Raw genomic sequence first — 21,015 nt, 5'->3', positions numbered from 1 at the left:
ATTCTTTCATGCCTTGACAAGGAATTTCAGGGTCCTCAAGCACCCATACAATAAAACACATGACATATCACTCGTTCCACCAAACAGTCTCGAATCCCATGGACCATGAAGCACGGCTGGTAGAATTAATAATGTATTATTCATGATGCAGCATCGTTGTCTGTTTGTGATTCATATGCCTGTCATAATTTGTCACTGGCTTGTTGCACGACTCTAGAAAGACTCTGTGCCACCTGTTATCGAACTCTCTCAAAAGTAATTCCCACTCAGCTTGCATCTGGAGGCTGGGATATGAACGCAGATTGCTGGATTATACACAAAGCTTTGCAGGCATTAGACAAATCTATTTTTAACATTTCTATTTTCATCCCAGTTTAAAAAAAAAAAAGGGAAAGGGGGGATGATTATTTCAACATCAAGTCAAGTTTTTAATTTATCTGAAACGTTTGTTCCATATGGTTGGTCGAGGGGAAAAATGCAATTATTATTAACTAGGATTAATGATTAGCGGAAATGTGGATTAATAATTAGAGGGGAAATCAGGACGCACATTGGAAGACAACAAGTAAACAGGATAGTGCGAGGTTTATGGAGATTGTCGTGTTTAATTACAAATATTTACCCAAAGCAGAAGCAGTACATGTCCCTCCGTTCAGGCAGTAATTAGTGCAGTGGTTCATCTCACATCTTTCTCCGGAGAAACTGGGCCAGCAGTGGCATCTTAGAGCGCCCTTCTCATTTATTATACATCTGCCGCCGTTTTCACAAGTCAGTTTGCATAAGTCATCTGCATTGTGACAAAGAAAGAATGGCGTGAAGTTTTAAAAAAGTTTTCTAAGAGAAAACCACAGTTTAGTTCAGTTAAAAATTTGTTTTAAATATATCCAACAGTTAAATTTTTCACATCCCTGGGAATGCCATCATCCCTTCAAATCAATGTATTAAAAAATATATGTGGACTGGGATTTTACAAGCATTCAGACTTTTAATTCATAAAAATAAAAACATTTTTGTCACACATTATAAGTATAACACATCTATGTAAAAAATTACATAAACAAATATTAAAATAATAAGTGATCATAGCAACAGCTTGGGTATAGTATTCTCATATTCCGACACATTTCAAGACACTCTCTTCTTCAAGGGAACAGAGAAGAAACCAAGGGATCACTAATGGTAAAAACACATTGCACTAAGGCAGTGGTCTCCAAACTGCAGCCCTTAGCTTGCTTTTATCCGGCCCTTGGGGCATTATTACTTCCACTGTCAACAACAGTGGGCCATATTACCACTGACACTGACAATGGGGTACTATCCCTCTCACTGACACCAACAATGGGGCACTATTCCTCTGATTGATATCAACGGGAGGCACTATTCCTTCCATTATTACCAACAATGACACTATTTCTCTCACTGATACCAATGATGGGGTATTATTCCTTCCACTGACACCAATGATGGAGCACTATTACTCCCTTTTTAATATCACTCACTGATGCCAGGGCATTTTCTTCTCAAACTGACCACAGTCCAGCCTCCCTAACACTAAATTGGACCTTTATTTAGAAAGTTTGGAGACACCTGCACTAAGGAAATGCCCACCCACAACCGTGAGACAGGTCCACTCTTATGAGATATTGAAGCCATTCAACCATAAAAAGGTTGCAGGCTGGGGTATAATATGGAAGCTCAAAGTTGTGCAGAAAGTTGCAAGGATTAATGCAGTGCAGTTGGAGACAGTGTCTCTAAATGTGCTTGAATAAGAGAATGGCCATGCTGTTGCTATCATCATGACGTGAACAACACAAAATGCATTGAGGCTGACCATCTGCCATCACTATCAGTATCCTGGTTTCCACCTGGTTTCCACACCTGGCCCTTTGGAGCACACGCCACATTTTGGATAGACGGCGAGCGCACACTGAGCTGTACATGTTGGTGCTGACTTGTAGCACCTCCGAATGTAAGTGCGCATTTTTGTGTTTCTGTGATCTGCATCTTTAAATAAACGTACTGCATGATTATATTTTTATATGCTTTTCCTGAGTCCATATTGCTTGAATAATATATGAAAGAAAGTTTTTAGAGACGCTTCCGGGGTGGTGAGCTACCACTATTACTGGATCGCTCTATGGGTTGAATAATAATGAGCTGGAATTACCATAAAGTGTATCTAGTATAGACAGTTGGTGAGTGTGCACTTCTTACACACTGTTTGCGGTGGATCACGTTTTAAAGAAAATCAATTAGGACACCTATTTTTTAATCATGGGGATTGGATTGTTCTGTGAAGACTGTGTCACTTTTTATGGAGCTCCTATTATTTTGGACTGTTTAATCTATGTTGGATATCATATATACACCTTTCACTTTTCCGTTTCAATTTGCAGGTTGTTTTTTTTTCCACTTTTCAAGGGGGCAGCAGCACTCACATTTACTTTGCATATCTCTGTTCATTTGGCGCCATCACTTATCACTTGTTTTGGAATTTGTTTTCCAAATATGTATGCTAAGAGCCCATTCAGACTAGCGCGACACGACTTTGGGGGGCGACTTATGAAGTCGCGTGCTACGCGACTACTGCGCGACTTGCAGAGACTTCACATAAATGGAAGTCTCTGCAAGTCGTTCCGAGGTTGCCCCAAAGTAGTACAGGACTCTTTTTCTAAGTCAGAGCGACTTGTGTCGCTCCTATTAGAACGGGTCCTGTACTACTCAATGGACTGCGACATACCGTGACTTGTCAGGCTGACAAGTCACGCTAATGTGAATGGGCTCTAATGGTATATGTAACTGTTTGCCTGGAATCCAGCTTTTAATACAACATTAGCAAAACAAAATTATTAAAGCTTATAGTCCATGCATGAAATCAAATGTATTCATTGCTTACCTGCATAATTCTGATCTGTGCATGTTCCGTTTACTAGAACTTTTCCTTCTGGACACACACAGGAAGCACTGGTGGGATTCAACAGACAGATGAACTCACATTTGATATCCAAACATGGGTTGGGCACTGTTAGGAGGAAACAAACAGGAAGTCAGGAAACACAAATTTGGTTTTGAAGATGCAGAATCCATGGCTGTCATTCTCATCCTTACTAATAAGTGGGCCACTAACACAAATATATGTATATTAAAAGAGATGTATGTTTTTTTTAAGATTCATACTTAGCTAGGTGGATGCTGCATCTTTCCCCTGGCACCTCTAACACTGAGAACCGAACGAACGAACACCCCCAATGGCTCAGTTCTCATAGCTCCCTGAGCAGAGAGCTGCTGTCAGTAGCTCTCTGTTCTGCCCCTCCCCCCCCCCAATCATGCTCACTGAAGCACTGGGCTGTGGAGGGAGCTGCCGGCACAGGCTCTCAGTGGCTCGCCATGTGCCAATCCAGGCATGTGGGCGGATCCATATGGTCGCATCCTTTCCTCTGCCTTGACCGGCGCTTTAAAGTCAGCTGACAGCGGACTTCAAAATGGGTCACAGGAGTGCAGAACAAACTGCACTCCTCTGATCCACAGGAGAAGACTTTGGCTGTACTTCTCCTTTAAGTGCGCTGGTGATTCACTGGCTGCATACTTCTTTCCGGTTAGGGACTCACTAAGTAGTGAATCAAGAATAATGATACCTTGGGACTTGCACTTTTTTATGTCAGCAATGACAGCTCTCACATATCTGTCTTGGAACTTTTCTTTTATAATGTTGTGATGCTGGAGATCAGATGAAACATATTTTGAGAACAAGCTATAAAGATAAATCTCAAAAAAACTGTTTATATTTTAATTTTCTGAGAAAGGCAAATTCAGCCACCTTAAGTGATTGACTTATTAAATTGCAGCTTATCAGTTCTTGTGGTGGCTGCGTTAAAATTATTTTTTAGGCTTTCTTTCCTTTATTTTCACCTGGGGATCCAGCCAGTAAGCCTATTGCCTTTAAATAAAACTAGCTCTGATGGAAAAGCATCAGTAAGAGTGTTTTGATACAAACCACTCACCAAGGGGTGAATACAATGATCAGCTTTTATTTATTAATGTAAAACCTTTATCCCACAAAATACAGGTTTTACATGCTTATAAAGTGTAAAGTGTAAGGTAGAGTTTGGATCCAGTTTGTTACTGTATCTAAATCTGCTACTTCATCTAAACCCCCCCCCCCCCAGCCCCAGATTGAAAAGACTGCTGTCCAAAGATGTCCTATGTGCTCCTTCATCCAGAGTGGAGGCGCTCTAATGCAGGATGTGTGTTACAGGCCAGATCACAGGTGAAAATAGGGGAAAAAGCCTAAAAAAGAAAACAAATGCAGCCACCACATCTAATTCTTGGTAAGCTGCAATATATCACATTTTTGGTTTAATACCTCTTTAAAGGCAAAGGCCAACAGGTATATAAGCCAATTATTACTATCTTTAGCCAACAATCTTTACATGTACACTAAAATAGGGGTTTATTAACCAACACTGGAGAGTGCAAAATCTAGTGCAGCTCTGCATAGTAGCCAATCCGCTTTCAACATCAGCTTGTTAAGCTTTGACAAAAACAAAATAAAAATGGAAGTTGATTGATTTCTGTGCAGAGCTGCCCCAGATTTTGCACTCTCCAGTTTTAGCAAATCAAACCTTATATGGCTAAAAGGTTGTGGACACCTGACCATTACACCTATATAAGCCTGCCGGACATTCCAATAACAAGTATTGGACATTATTATAGAATTGCCCCTCCTTTGCATCTTTAACAGCCTCTGCTGTTCTGGGAAAGCTGTCCATAAGCTTTTGGAGCCTGTCTGTGGTTTAAACCATTTAACCCAAAAGATCCTTTTGTAAGGATGAATGGATAAGAAGACCCAGTTCACAATTGGAGTTCCAAAGCATCTCAAAAGTGTTCAGTAGTGTTCAGCCCTATGACTCTATATAGGACACTATCAGTTCTCCACATAAACCATGTATATAGTTTTATTTGTTAGAACAGAAAAATCCCTACCCATAAGCTTGGAGGTCCAAAATTATCTAAAATGTTTTTGCTAGAAAGACCTGAACTCAATAATTTAAGTATCCATCATACTTTTTACTATATAGTGTAGCAGCGGACATCCTTAACTGATAACCGCGAATAGATTTTTTTTTTCATACAGAGAAATTTTGTGCTAAAACTTTCTGCCCTTCTTTTTTGCAACAGGAATACACATTCACATCATAAGGCAATGCCTAGTCATGCCAGAAACACTTAAAGATACAGTCAACCTGTATTCCTCCCATTTGTCCACCATCATGTCAGTGGCTAATACTCCAATTCTCCTCATTTTTTAAAAGTGTTTGAGGCCTATTAGGGTTTCCACAGTAACCAATCAGATCTTATCACTTAAAACTAGGAAAATGGAAAGGAGCCATAAGTTGCCAGGGACCCATAGAAGCCGATTTTTACTCTCTTCAGTCAGTCTTTATGTCTGTAGTTGCAGCTGACAACCCAAACTGACCAGTTGGTCTTTTTTTTTTTTCAAACAAAAAGTATGTATTGGGAGATGTCTGACTATTTTTCGTTTAACCCTCCTCTTGTGTTAGGGTCAGAACCGACCCTGTGAGCTGTAGTTAGGGAGGGGCCTATCTCTTTGCCTGCTTGTCTGCTTCTCTAAATAAAGTGAAGAAACATAGGACCAATACATTTCAGAGTTGCTGACTTTATTTTACCATTTTTTAAATTTGAAAATGAGAGGTATGCTATCAAAAAAAAGGTCTAAGGGGTCACACCAAAAATATTAAAACCAATCTTTTCAAAAATAAAGAAGCCTAACAAGGTAACCAAGAGGTAAGAAACAAATTGGATGATAAATAATTGTTCAGAGGGTATTTTATGGCTGATTTAAGACACGGGTCAATAACGACCCGTTAACATCATGGATAGTAACAGAAAGCTAACATAAGAGGAGGGTTTTAATGATAATGCCCAATTACTGTAAATTTTTCATTTTGAATCAGCAAAATACATTCTAGGTGTTTAAAATATAAAGAATACTCCATCTTACAACTGATTTACTTTGGAAAACAGCCAAAGCCTGCATAGACAAGTATAGCCTGCAAGCATGCTGTATAGAAGGAATCTCTCTTCAAAGGTCTGACAAACCCCCTAGCGAGTCAGACCTTAAGCTCTGTAATCAGCAAAGATCATGCTCTCTGCTGGTTGGAGAGCTCTGGCTTTGACCAGCGGGGGCATTGTGGACCTCCACAAAAAGACTACTGCTTCCACACAGAGAGCAAAGGGCCCACTCTGCAGCATGCTGGCAAGGAACAGGCTTTTGTACTCTGTGGCTGTTTTCCAAAGAAAGACACTTGTATGACTTTGAACACATTTTGTTTTAATGCACCTGGAATATATATGTAGCCGATATAAACTAGAATTTCAGCTAGGCTTGAATACACTCAATCACAAGATGTCTGTATATTCTGGAAAAGTTTGAAAACAATATTGCTGTATATGACATGTGACCAACACAAGGTCTGTGGGCCAATCCAGCCCACAAAGCAGCTGTGGCACCCTCCTTATCCCCAACCCCACCTTGTCTCAGCAGTCAGCAGCAGGGAGGAGAACAGAACTCTTCTATTGGATCCTGCACTTCTCTGTGCAGCCACGTAGGGGCTTGTCTTCGATGCCAATTCCCCCCCCCCCCACGCTAAATTAGCAGTCAAAGGCAGAACTCCCCATACAGATCCTGTGCTTCTCTTTGCAGCCACAGCACCCCCACATCTCCACCTCCCCTGGTCTCTGCATTTAGCAAACATGGTCTCTGCATTTAGCAAACACGGGCAGTTGACCTCAGCCCTCCTGCAGACCCCGCACATTCTGCTTTCCAGCTCCACCCCCAGCCTCCTCCTGGCAGCAGCTCAAAGTAGGGGGTGCACTGTGATGTAAGGAAAGGTGGGGGACTCTTAACTTCTGATGGGTGGGGGGGGGCTCTTGACATCTGATGTAAGGGAGGGGTTGCTCTGGACACATAGGGGTTGTTTTACTAAAGGCAAACAGATTGCACACTTTGCAAAGTACAGTTGCTCCAGAGCTTAGTTAATGAGCAGAAACTCTGCTGACTTCCATCATCCAATCTCGTGCAAGCCAAAATGCAATTTTTTAAATTTTCTTTGCATGTGATTGGGTACTCTTTATAAAGTGAAGCTTTACCTTATTTACTAAGCTCTGAAACAACTGCACTTGCAGAGGGCAACTGCGCTTTGCACAGTGCACAGTCTATTTGCCTTTAGTAAATCAAGCGCATAGTCTTACAGATACAAATCGCCCTTTGAGGGCAAACAATGCTGATGTGGCCTGTGATGAAATTGAGTTTGACACCCCTGCTCTATATCATTAATGAATGAGGGAAGAATTATTTGTGCTGCCCACAGCAGCCAATTAGCTTCTTTCAGTGAAGTTTGGGTAAAAGAAAGGGAAAATTTGATTGGTTAATATGTTACAAGACAAACTGAGCCAATATTTCCCTTATTCAATATATACAAAACCAATACATTCATTATCATTTTAATCTTTATATTCTTTTAACAGCCATATAACCTGAACTATACTTACTGTGTGGCTGTTTGTAATGATGTGCGATTAAGACGCTTTTTGCTTTCTCCACGTTCAAGTTTAAAAACTCCATGGTGCCGTTGCCAGACTTCGGTATTCTAAATGCACCATTTTTAAGACCAGCTCCATAAATGTAATCCTCAAATATGTCTATTCTGTGAGGGTACATCAGTCCTGTGGGAGAGAAAGGCATATAAAGTCAGCCACTAGGCTGTTTATTAAGAACATAAAATCCGACGGGGCTTTGACCAGTGGGTGATGCATGAGGATGTTTGTTAAAATGTTTTACAACTCAGCTGTCACTCCATTTTGTTTTATGTCCCCCATAACCACCACAGGCATCACACAGCCAGACCTCCAAGGTTTACACTTTTTACATCCCTGCTCAAAACTTAGTCCAGCAAAAAAAAAGCAAAAAAAAAAGTGTTACAAGTTTAGTTTTAAAGGACCAAAACTAAAAAAAGAAAAGAAAAAAAATTATAGCAAGTGCTTTTAATTACAGCAAATGCATGCAAATTCCAACCTGTACAAAGACTGAAATATCTGTTTTATCAGCATCAGCTTTATTGAACAAGTTTGTACAAGGCATTCATTTTAAGTTTTCAATGACTCTTTACATACAAGTGTACATGTGGCTTGAGGGACAACGTGATCTTTAGGCTGACCATATAAGAGTCAGTTTTTGTTTGTTCAACCAGGGGGTAACCGAAAAAAAACTGACAATGACTTCCCCACTAAGTCATTGTATTCTGACAGCTAGGAGACTCTCCAGCTGTCAGAATACACAGATCAGTGCTGCAGCTTATAGCCTGCAGTGCTGATCGAGTGAAAAATTAACTACAAGATAGTTGAACAGTAGATCAGTAGATCGAATTCTGTTTAAGCACAGTGGCCACACATAAATCAAAATTCATATGAAATTTGCTAAGCCTATACACTGTAATGACAGCAGCCAACAGCCTGTCTTTACAGTGTATGGGCTTGGTGGCCGCAGCTATCCACACGCGGCTGTCAATCTCAGGAACAGAAATCAGTAGCACTGCTGCTGGGGTTCGTAGCATGGCAAAATACTCATGCAAATGGAGCCTTACAGGTCTTGTTACTCCCCCACCCCCTAAATAAGACACTACAAGGTGAAGCATCAAACAAAGGAGCTCATCTCTCTGTTTTTCTGAACTCTCCTCTCTTCTTGCCCCTTGTAACCACATAAGCACTAATCGGTTCTATGTGCTTCTTCTCCCTCTCCCAGTTTGACATCTGCTGTACTTAAAAGAGACTGGCACCAAGGCAAATTCAGGTACTTATAGAGCCTGTATTTTAAAAAGACAAATGTAATAATATAAAATTTAAAAGAACTGCTTTAATTTATGTATTTGTCATCTTTTTGAAGCTCATGGAGCATGAGCACCTTCTATACAGTGTTTAACTAAATAGCAAAAAAAAAAAAAAAAACTTACATTCCAGGAACCCTTAACCCAAAGTTGACCTAGAAGAATCCTCCAATTTGCTTTAATAGGGAACGATTTATTCCCCCCCCCCCCCCAGGTAACTGGACAGATACTCCCTAGATCAACAATCAACAACTTATTTTTTATAGCTATTATTATCTTGTCTGAGGAAATTCAGAATATGAAGGGTCACAATTACCTCCAACCCTGTCAACATACAAGTAACCTGTGTGCACAATTATTAGGCAAGTTGTATTTTTGAGGATTCTTTTCATTATTTAGTGAAAAGGGTGAATATATTGCGCTTAAACACTTAAAACACAACCAAAAAAGTGCTTGTGTGCATAAACATATAAATAAATATATGCTAGTAAATAAATATGTATAAATAAATAAATAAATAAATATGTTGTGAAAAAGTCCTTAGTGAAATAAATCAACAGTCCTTAAAGTGCCCAGTGCAATACGGATCTCTCAGCAATGACTGAAAATCACTTTAGCTTCAAGTGAGGGACCTCCACCATAGGGACTTTCTCCACCCAGTGCTCAGGGTAAATACTTCTTACCGAAGCTGGTGGACCCCTTAATTACAGGGGGTCTAAAACAGCATATATGGTCCACAAATGCCTCCAAGCTATCCTTCAGGTCCCTTAATATGGCTCAGCTCGCACAAGGAACTCCAAGTATTTCCAGGGTGGTATGGGAAAAAGGATAAGGAAACTCCGATAGTGTAGTATGTTCTAATATTGGGGTTTATTAATAGAAATGCACTTACTCAAACATCATATACAGATTGCCTTCATAGGGTAAATGCAGCATGGGTTCGGTGTACGGGACGCTCCTCTGTTCCTGCGTATCACCAACCCGGAACTCCACGGTCTCACGTTCCCGACGCACGTTTCGTCAGACGCACTGACGTCATCAGGGGATGCATTTACCCTATGAAGGCAATCTGTATATGATGTTTGAGTAAGTGCATTTCTATTAATAAACCCCAATATTAGAACATACTACACTATCGGAGTTTCCTTATCTTTTTTCCCATACCACCCTGGAAATACTTGGAGTTCCTTGTGCGAGCTGAGCCATATTAAGGGACCTGAAGGATAGCTTGGAGGCATTTGTGGACCATATATGCTGTTTTAGACCCCCTGTAATTAAGGGGTCCACCAGCTTCGGTAAGAAGTATTTACCCTGAGCACTGGGTGGAGAAAGTCCCTATGGTGGAGGTCCCTCACTTGAAGCTAAAGTGATTTTCAGTCATTGCTGAGAGATCCGTATTGCACTGGGCACTTTAAGGACTGTTGATTTATTTCACTAAGGACTTTTTCACAACATATTTATTTATTTATACATATTTATTTACTAGCATATATTTATTTATTTATATGTTTATGCACACAAGCACTTTTTTGGTTGTGTTTTAAGTGTTTAAGCGCAATATATTCACCCTTTTCACTACTTATGCGTATACACGTTTTTATTGCAGCTTGCACTATGGAAGCAATTCCTCACATATAATTAACATTTGACTAATAATTTATTATCGAATATCACCATTTGCGCAGTTTCTTTTGGGCTACCAATTCGTTATTTATATTCTTTTCATTATTGAACAACTACAGTGCTCTCAGTCAATCCAAAATGTTAATAAACCTCAAACTGAAAATTTAAAAAAGTAAACGTGAGGTTTTGGATTTCCTAGGAGAATATCCATGTGTGCACAATTATTGGGCAACTTTTAGTGTGCATAATTATTATGCAACTAAATGAAAAATGAAAATCTTTTCACCTCATTTGTTTATTTTTCATCTGTTAATGTAGGAATAATGAACAAACAACTCATAATGTACAAATAAACATTTCTGACATAAAATAAATAAATCAGTGACCAATATAGCCACCCTTCTTCTCAATAACAGTTATAAGTCTTCCATTCATCGAGTCTGTCAGTTTCTGGAACTGTTGACAATCAACTTTTTGTGCAGAAGCAACCACAGCCTCCCAGAACTGTCCAGAGAGGTGAACTGTTTTCCTTCACCGTAAATCTTCTGTTTAAGAAGGGCCCACAAGTTCTCAATAGAGTTAAGGTCAGGTGAGGAAGGGGGCATTATTCTTTCATTTAAAAGGCCTTTATTGACTAGCCATGCAGTGTAGTACTTTGATGCATGTGATTGAGCATTGTCCTGCATAAATATCATGGTCTTCTTGAAAAATGCCGACTTTTTCTAGTACCACTGCTTGAAGAAAGTGTCTTCTAAAAACTGGCAGTAGGTTTGGGAGTTGATTTTAAAGCCAACTTCAACACAAAAAGGTCCAACTAGCTCTTCTACAATAATACCAGCCCATTCCAGTACCCAATCTCCACCTTGCTGGCGTATGAGTGGAAGTGGAGCTCTGTGCCCGTTACTGATCCAGCCACAGGCCCATTTATCTGGCCTGTCAAGAGTCACTCTCATCTCATCAGTCCATAAAACCTTTGAAAAATCTGTCTTCAGATATTTCTTGGCCCAGTCTTGACGTTTCAACTTATGTGTCTTGTTCAGTGGTGGTCAGGCTTCAGCATTCCTTACCTTGGCCATTTCTCTAAGCACTGAACACCTTGTACTTCTGGACACTGCAGGTAGGTTGCAGCTCTGGAATATGGCAGCACTGGAGGATAATGGGTTCCTGGTAGCTTCCCCTTTGATTCTTCTCAAATCTTTGGCAGTTAGTCTGCGTCTTTTTTTCTCAACACATATCTTGCAGCGTTATTGACTATTTGCAACAAAATGTTTCATGGTTCTGTGATCATGTCCCAATATCTTAGCAATTTCATAAGTGCTACATCCCTCTAAAATACTTTTTTCAATTTTTGACTTCTTAAAGTCAATTAAATCTCTTTTTTTGGCCCATTTACCAGAGGAAAATAAGCTACCTAATAATTAGGCACACCTTGATATACGGTGTTAATCTCCCTAGGCCACACTCTCTCTCATTTCACAAATACACATCACCTTATATGCTTAAAACCAATAAGCATTCAAGTTTATACAGCCTGGAGTTGGCAATATGCATAAAAATGATGATTTGGTCAAAATACTCACTTGCCCAATAATTGTGCACACAGTGTACTACACCTCCCCTCCCCATCCCAAATGACCATACGACTACTATCCATTTTTTTGGAGTCAAAAGTCCATAGCTGCTCTTTATTTTAACACAAGAAACATAATTAAATACAAAATTGAGGAAAAAAAAAACAACAAAAAAAAGACAATGCATTAAATTATCAAAAATATATCAGTGTACCAGGGAGATAAAAAATAAATAAACAAAGATGCAGTGCATACTTTATTTATTTTGAGAGACAAATAGTATAAAGTGCGCTACTCTTTTTTTTTACATCTAAGTGCTGGATATATCCTAAAACCTAAATAAATAGTAAAAGGTATTAAATAATAAAACAACTACAGCAGTTTGTGAAGGCACTTCCACAAATTCTTTCGCGCCCTGAACCGGGTAAAGGCCTGTTATCTCAGTTCTATAAAGCTTTAGACACATTACTTCCCAGTCCTACCCCACCTTTTCTGAAACAGTGGGAGTTAGATCTCCAGTGCACTCTCTCCCCGACACAGGAGAGGGTTATTCTTCAACTGTCCCACAGCTCAGCAATTTCCGCCAGGACGGCAGAAGCTAACTATAAGCTTCTCACCCGATGGCATTATTCCCCTGCCAAGTTACAGAGGATGATGCCATCTCTCTCGGCCGAATGTTGGAGAGGATGCGGGCTCAGAGCCACACATGCACATATTTGGTGGTCCTGTCCTGTGATTCGCCCCGTCTGGACTACAGTACTATCTCTTATCGAAATAATTCAGGGCTCACCGATCGCTAGGGACCCGTGGTCGGTTTTGTTCCACGACACTAAACTGCATCCTGCACAGTACTGTAAATCCATCACCCCCCACCTCTTAAACGCAGCTAAAGCATTAATCCCAAAATATTGGAAGCAGTCAGCTGTTCCTCCGATATCGCAATGGTTGCGTGCGGTAGACAGTACTTATCAATTGGAGGACATGACCATGGACTTCCATGGTCAGGCACTCCTGGCCCGCAAGATTTGGTCATGTTGGCTAACATTTACCCACTCTAGTACATATGCTATGTATATGGTTGCCGCCTCTTCAGGTTAGACTGTTAAGGCTGGTGTAACATCAAGGGAGTCTCCCCCCCTCCCCTCCATCTATCGCCTCCTTTTCTTTCTCCCTTTCTTCTTCTTTTTGCCCTTCATTCTCTGCTCTCTTCGAGCGCCTCCGCTCAAATACTTGGTTTGATGTGTTTTATAATTTCTGAAATATTTACTCTTCATGAACACTTAGCTGTTTGGTTTTTTCTCTTTTTTTATTTTATGCTTTTGGGTCTTATCAATGTCTGTAAACCTGCTCAAGGACTGTGTATTAGTACTTATTTTATCACGGAGGTACTCCTGTGTTTGTATAATTATAAATACTTCAATAAAAACATATTAAACAAAAAAAAATAATAAAACTGGTTGATGCAAATATCATTCAAGTAAAATGTGCCAAAACATGCCAGTGCCCAAATTAAAGTGCAATCCGTGACTCCATGAAAATAATACTCATTTTACATTCAAACAAGAAAGTCTATTGTAATTAGCAAGTGCAAAGTTTTTAAGAGCACTGGCATTAATTATTAAAGGATGCGATTGATCAGTAAATCAATGCTTTTTTTTTTTTTTCGATAAAAACTTTCCACTTGCTTATCACAATAGACTTTCTTGTTTGAATGATATTTGTATTTAGGTTCTTTTGTTTTCGGATATATCCAGCACATGTACTGTAGATGTAAAAAAAGAGTAGCCCACTTTATACCATTTATCTCTTAAAAATGAATGTGTTTGTAATGAGAGAGCAGCTTCCCTGAGCTTGATGCTAAATAACATTGCGCAGGTGTTAATACTGTATTAGCCTGATTAATTTATTTTGGCCAGGACAATGCATGTGGGAACAGTAACTGCCTTGGACAATGCATGTGAGAACGGCAACTGCCTTGGATGTTAAGTTGATTTTATGTTTGTGGTATATCACTGTACTTGTACAATTGTTTCATAGCCCTTGGTAGACTCACTAAATTGAATTTTTTTTTGGTAGGGAAGCGCAGGAGTTTTTTCACTTTTTTTTCTTAATTGATCCTAACAGGTCTTAGGTCTTTGAAGGCACATATATAATCACAACAACCTGGCTGTATCCTCCACCCAGTAAAAAATATGCCCCTAGCCACTATTACACTGCCTCAGGGACAAGTAACCAGCTATGTACTCCCAGATACAACCTAATTTCCACCCCAATGTAACCTACTCATGGGAAGGGACACCTATACCTGAGATGGACTCAACCCATAATTCTCCAAAATATTAAACCAGCCCTGCCTTCAAAGACCCAGAGCCCCTCCACACTGCTATAACAACAGGACTGAATGACCAAAATACCAAAATGATAGCAAAACTCAGTTGGAAACAGAAACACTCACAAAAAATGGCAAATTAAGAAGGTATAAGAATGGCAAACAAAAAGGTGTCCAGGGATAGTAGCGCAAGAGAAACCTGTCTAACACTGGCAATGCTCTGACTGATCCTCCGACAAGATCCCCCTTCCTCTCCTCACACCAAGAACCACCCCAGAAGCTACCGATACACCTCATCATGTAAGTGCCATATTATTTTTATAAATAAACCCACTAAAACCTTGTCCAACACCGCCTCTTCTTCATGCCCCAATCATACTTGCCCTGCATATAAAAAGACACCCAGTCCTTTTTTGAACCCTCTACTGAGTTTATTAGTACCATTCATAGCAAAAATAACAAAAAATATATTTTTGGGGGTTCAGAATAATTTTACATTCACTCACCTTGCTTATTAGTGACCACCATAACTGAATCAGAACCATCAAGCTTCACGGTACCAATAACGGACAGTTCAAAGTCTGCCCAGTACAAACGCTGTCCAAAATGGTCAACGACAAGACCTAGAGAAAAACACATGAAAGGAGTTACTTCAGAATCTTTGTATATTTTACAGGAAATCAAAATAATTAATTCAAACTGAAGCAATTTGGCGAGAGAAAAATGTATTCCAGGTCACAGTGGGTCACTTGCCAGCTGCTACGTTATGCACAGCACTGTGCACTTAGCCACTCCGTCCAAGACCGTGGCGCAGCAAATTGCATTTGTTTTACTTTTGTGTTCTGAAGGAATATTTCCTTTGATCTTGTGAAAATCCAGTGAACTCTGGCTCTTAATAATAAAACACAAGCTTTTTGTATTCTGTAAGATTTGTACCACACCGCAGTGGGGAACTATGTGTTGGGAAAGTTAAAGCCGGCATCCTTCCTAATAATGGGTTTATCTGAAATAAATTCTGGTGGATCAACTTATAGCCTGCCACAATTTTTTTTTTCAGAAAACAAAACATTCTTGTGAAAGTTTACAAAAAATGAAGCAGAAAACTTCAAGCAAAACTGAGCTGATGCAGAACTGAAAACTAAACGCCCTGATGTGTAGAGAATGGACTAAATGGACTATGAAAACATAAAGGTGAACTCTAGTCATTGTAACAATTCATTGCATCTACAGTGGTCAGCTTAACCAATTGAGTACCACCCTCTATATATACCCCTTCATTACCAGACAATTTTTCAGTTTTTGGTGTTGTGATAGTTTAACAGATACCTTGTCATGCAAAAATGTACTCAAATTAATTTTATATCATTTTCTGAGGCAGAAAGCACTTCCCTCCAATCAGCTCTGAGAGCTCTCCTCACATAGCCCTGCAGTGTGTCATTTCAGCTTTCCAATCTCTTTTTTCTGAACTCTCAGACAAGCCTTATAAATTCTAGACTTTTAATGGATGTAGGGATGAGAAGACCACAGATAAGCAGGTACAACTTATGCAGGAGGATTTGTTTCATCTCTTTGTATCATCTGAGGGCAGTCACTTCACTGGGTATATGTGAGGGTTTACAGCCACTTTAACAAAAAATGCAGCATTGCAGCATTGTCAGCTTACTACAGGATGATGGGAGTTCACTGGATTTCTTCAACAGGAATGCTTTGAATAAAACTTGAAGATACTGTATGTATCTGGACTGCAAAATACTCCCCTCATTTCCAAAGGGGAATGTGTTTTGTAGTGTAGCTTAGAGAGGCCCTATAAAGCTTCTTGTGATTTTTAGTGCAGCAGAGGCAGATTTTCTGCTCACTACATTTAGGAGCTCAGTGGTTTTCGGGCAGGATTGACAGGTGTATTTTTTTTCAAGTTTGCCCCAACATAGAATGTAATGTTTCTCTCTCTCAGTTCATGTCTACAAGTCAAGTCTGACAGAATGGTAAGAATAGAATTTCTCTGTCTCAGTAAATAATGCATCACTGGTGAAAACCGCTCTTAGCTCCACCTACTAAGCCTCTCCTCCTCTCATTTATTGAACTACTTCTTCTCCTTCACAACAGAGAAAGGAGTTTTGAATGTATATATATCATAAGGTTGTATCTACCCCCCGTTTTAAGACTGTACACCGGAACTAGGATTACATGGGGAATTCCCTAAAATTTGCTAGTCCTGCCTTTAACTAGGAGGTCCTGGCCACATGGTAAGCGAACATCGTGTCCGTATGTAGGTGGTCGGCCTTAAGGGAGTGTGATGTCTTTCACCTGTGATTTGTGGCGAGAAGAACTCTTCACCATTTCTTTATATTAAAGGAGAAATATAGCCAAAGCTCATTTGGTTGTACTTGTCCTGTGGATGACAGGAGTGTCAGGCTCAGGAAAGATCGTTACCATATGGTCTGGATCCACCCATATGCCTGGACTGGCACCTGTCTCAGCCTCTCAGTGAGCCTATGAGAGCCTGAGGTGGCTGCACCCACCCCCTCCATGGCCCAGCACTCCAGTGAGCACTGGGGGAGGGGACAGAGAGCCAGTGACTGACAGTCACCAGCTCACTGCTTAGGGAGCTTTGAGAACCAAGGGTTCGGTGATGTTAGAGCTGGTGGGGGACAGATGCAACATCAGACCGATGCTGCATCCACCTAGGTAAGTATGATTCTGTAAAAAAAAAACATTTCTATACTTCTCTTTTAAGGACTATTCAATTGCTTTTCACTTGGGATTATTCACTTATTCAAGTTTTTGATGATTTTCACTGTGATTTTGCAACGCTACACTTTGTTTATTAATTTACCTACAGAGCAAAATTTCTGCTTCCTCTCAGCGTAGAGATAATGAAATGGCTGCACTGAAATTATTTACGTGACAACTGGAGAATTATATAAGTACTTAAGGGGTGTTTTTATTTTTGCCCATTAAAAAATAAATCATTTAAGAATGGGTTTATGCCAGAATATGAAAATTCTTTCTAAATATAATTGTGCAAGCTTACATAAGAAATATTTAGTGTATATTACTATTTATATTAATCCCTTTGTTTATGTTTACTTACTTCCACTTTCTGGCTGCAAAGGCTGGGGTTATACTGCACCTAAAGGCTGACCCTTCTTACCATGCCACTTGTTTGCCTGGCTGCAAAGTCTTGGGTCAAAGCTCAGCTATAGTCTGACAGTCTTCACCATGTCAGCTGTTTTACCAGCTGCAAAGTCTAGGGTCAGGGATCACTGAAGTCTGACACCTATTACCATGTCTGCTGTTTGGCCGGCTGCAAAGTCTGAGGTCAGAGTTCACCTGAAGTCTGACACTCATTACTATGTTAACTCTTTGGCCAACTGCAAAGTCTGGGTGTAAGAGAAACTCAATTGGAACCAGAAGGCCATTACATGCTCATGTTCCTAAATATGCGCAAAGGCTCAATGCAGAATGGCCATTGGTGCGCATGTGCAAACATGTTAGCGTGTGCACAAGTAGAAATGCACGCACTGGCATCCAATGGCCTATTTTGAACAGATTCCTGAGTGGTCTTCAGCTAGTTCCTGTTTACCTGTGCCTTGACCTGCTATATCTGCCTACCCTTGCTTGATCCGGCTTGCCCGTGACTTATCTCTGGATTCCCGCCTGCTTATTGTGGCCTAAGGTTATACTCTGACTCTGCTCCTGTTTTGTGCTTTTGTGCCTTGTTGCCCAACTGTGTTCCGACTCCGGCCTGTATCCTGACTCTGCTTCTGTCTTATGTTCCTGTACCTTCACTGCCCGGCTGTTGAAGACCTTTTGGCTTATGTTCTGGCTAATCTCCTGGCCGCTGATCACGCTTCGCCGTGTTCCAGTTCCTGGTTCCCGCCTGGTGATCAACAGAGTTCTGTTTCCTGTAAACGTCAGCTGATGCTGCCCGTTATACTGGCCCTTGTGCCACTCTGTGTCCTCACACCTCTCGTCATCACTACCAGGGGTGCAGGGCAAGAGGTGCAAGAGAAGCCCCTCTATGCAGTTTGATCCCCACCAGGTATGTGACACTGGCGTTAGAGACCACCTGAAGTCTGACACTTATTACCATGCCAGCTGTTTGGCTGGCTGTAAAGTCTGGGGTCAAAGCTCACCTGAAATCTGACACTTATTTCCATTTCAATTGTTTGGCCAGCTACAAAGTGTGAGGTCAAAGCTCACATGAAGTCTGACACGCATTGCCATGTCAACTATTTGGCCAGTTGCAATGTCTGGGGTCAGAGCTCATCGGAAGTTTGATACTAATTACCATGTCAGCTGTTTGGACTCACAAAATCTTCCAATCTCTGAGTCTGCATGACATTGCCTTGTCCTATGCACCCTATGGACTTAACATAGAATGGGACATCAACATGTTGATCAATAAGTCCTAGCATTTTTGTCCCATCTGTGTACCATTTGTAATCTGTCCATTGTTTCCTTCATCATGTATTAACAGTGGAATTTATACCTTTTTAATTTCTGATTTGTTCTCATCTCATCCACTCTTACTTTGTGCTTATTTCTTAATTTTAATGTAATTTTAATTTTATTTTCTATGTATTTAACATGTATACATTAATGAGTTTAATATGTATTTAAGATCATTATTTTTAATGTATTTGCCATGTAAATGGTTTACTTTTACGATGCATGGATTAACCTTGGAGAATGGATGTTTGGATGTTTCACTGGATGTTTTGCATAATTTTGGAGGACTTACAGTTCACTAATTGGACTTCTTCATCATATCCATTTTTTGTATTATCTCATTATTGGTGTTAAGATAATTTATTTATTTATTTTTCCACACAGCACTGCACTTTGTAATGCACATTGCCTTGTAGTTCTCTGTGTTCTCCTTAACTATATGGTGGTACCGGAGAAGAACGCTGATGTATGTGGAATGTGTAGGTGTCTCAGTCCCAAATTTGAACACAAAAACACAAGGAATGGCCCGTGGAACTTTTAAAGAGACAGATACCCAATATTAAAATTAAACACATTTATTGCACATCATAATTTAAAAACAATGGTAACAACATGGTGAATTCATCAATAGAAAAAACATCAACAAATAATGAAGTACAAATTCAAACTACATACAGCTTCATATGTAGATAATGATTTGTATTGTATAAATCCTCTTGTACACAATATCATATAGAAGCGACAGTCTGTGCTACATGAATCTCAACGCGTTTGGCGAAATGTTAGATTTGCTTCATCAGGAGAAGCACAGATGTGTATCCAAAGGTAAGGAAACACAATAAGAAACCTAGACTACCAAAGAGAAAAAGAAAGGGGGAGAGGGTATAAAAATCATTCCACTCATATTCAAGTCTTAAAACTTCCAAATAATGCAGCAATACAGATAGTTGCAAATGACCCAACAAGGGTCTAAAATATTCCAATGATTATTCCATCAAAAGAAGTTTTTGACAGAGGTGTTACCCGAAAGATATGAGATTTAATTTACCTCAGAATATATTTGGGTTAAACTATAAATGAAAGCTTTAAAACAGCAATTATTTTATTGGTATATAGTTTGAAAGCCTAAATTAATTTACAACAATCTGTCTATGGTACATACAAAAAAATGGAAAATATTCCTAGTTTAACTGAACAAATATAGAGTATATACTCATATACAAACACAATACGACCGACACAAAGAGGACAAGCAATGTATACCTTAAACGTTCATAATTACCCTTCACTGGAGTGTTTCATCCTGGTCTGCCATGCAAGACAGGAAGTCCCTCTCCCCTCACCTACAGTGATATAGAACCATATCGCATAGACTTGTATAGGGCTATTCTGATTGGTTCATCTATCTGGCCCTGTTCCTCCCTCTGGGCGTATCTCGTTCAGGATTGGACAACTTCCCCCTCGCCTAGCTTAGCATAATTCAGCCCCTTGCTAACCAATCCTCTCTGTTGGGGGGAGAACCTGTTAATTTGCTCTGAAATTGAAAATTAAGATATGCAAGATTCACCCTTGAGGCACATTGTCCAACCCTCAACAGATGGTTCATCTTCATTGCATATCTTAATGAGAATTCTTTGATATGGAGAATGAAATAAGGGCGGATGTGACATGATCTGTTCCCCCAGTTGCCTTGGCTCCAGGAAGTCTGGCTCCCAGGAATTAAATTACAGGGCGATACTATATGGCATATCATCAGGCTCCCTCCTGGCTAGCAGACAGTTTGTCCCCCAAACAGACTTATCATTTTATGTGTTTAAATGTGAATAGCAGGCTGGCCTTTCAAATGGACTTGTTAAACTGGATTCATAGATTACTAAAGCCAGTCCGTCTGGTTTACGCAAATTACACATCTACCATATATTCCAAGTATGAGTTTGCAATCAAAAAAAATGTGTACATTTATTTACATTAATATTTACAATTACTGATGAAGTTTTATACATAAACTCCTCATCATCACAACACAGTAATGGAGATTACACATAAACTCATAAGGCAACAGAGGCACCGGAAGAAATCCCCCCCAAACAATGTATAAAGGTGCATGAATCTTTCCCCCAGGAGTTGGGAAGGGGAA

At 39.9% G+C, this 21,015-nt stretch overlaps 1 protein-coding gene across 6 annotated transcripts in view; it reads right to left on the bottom strand.

Moving 5' to 3' along the window:
* The window catches only part of LRP1B (LDL receptor related protein 1B), a 2,177,452-nt gene that overhangs the window by 96,637 nt on the left and 2,059,800 nt on the right, over positions 1-21,015 (bottom strand). For all 6 annotated transcript variants that reach the window (XM_082262163.1, XM_082262161.1, XM_082262165.1 and 3 more), the window contains 4 exons: positions 14,933-15,049; positions 7,573-7,746; positions 2,897-3,022; positions 623-787 (listed from right to left, as the gene is read on the bottom strand). In XM_082262163.1, the coding sequence (XP_082118289.1) occupies positions 623-787; positions 2,897-3,022; positions 7,573-7,746; positions 14,933-15,049 (582 nt within the window). The remainder of the gene's footprint in view (positions 1-622; positions 788-2,896; positions 3,023-7,572; positions 7,747-14,932; positions 15,050-21,015) is intronic.

Source organism: Pelophylax lessonae (assembly GCF_965119305.1).
Source record: "Pelophylax lessonae genome assembly, chromosome: 6".
Taxonomy (NCBI): Eukaryota; Metazoa; Chordata; class Amphibia; order Anura; family Ranidae; genus Pelophylax; species Pelophylax lessonae.
This window is presented reverse-complemented; position numbering and strand designations above follow the sequence as displayed.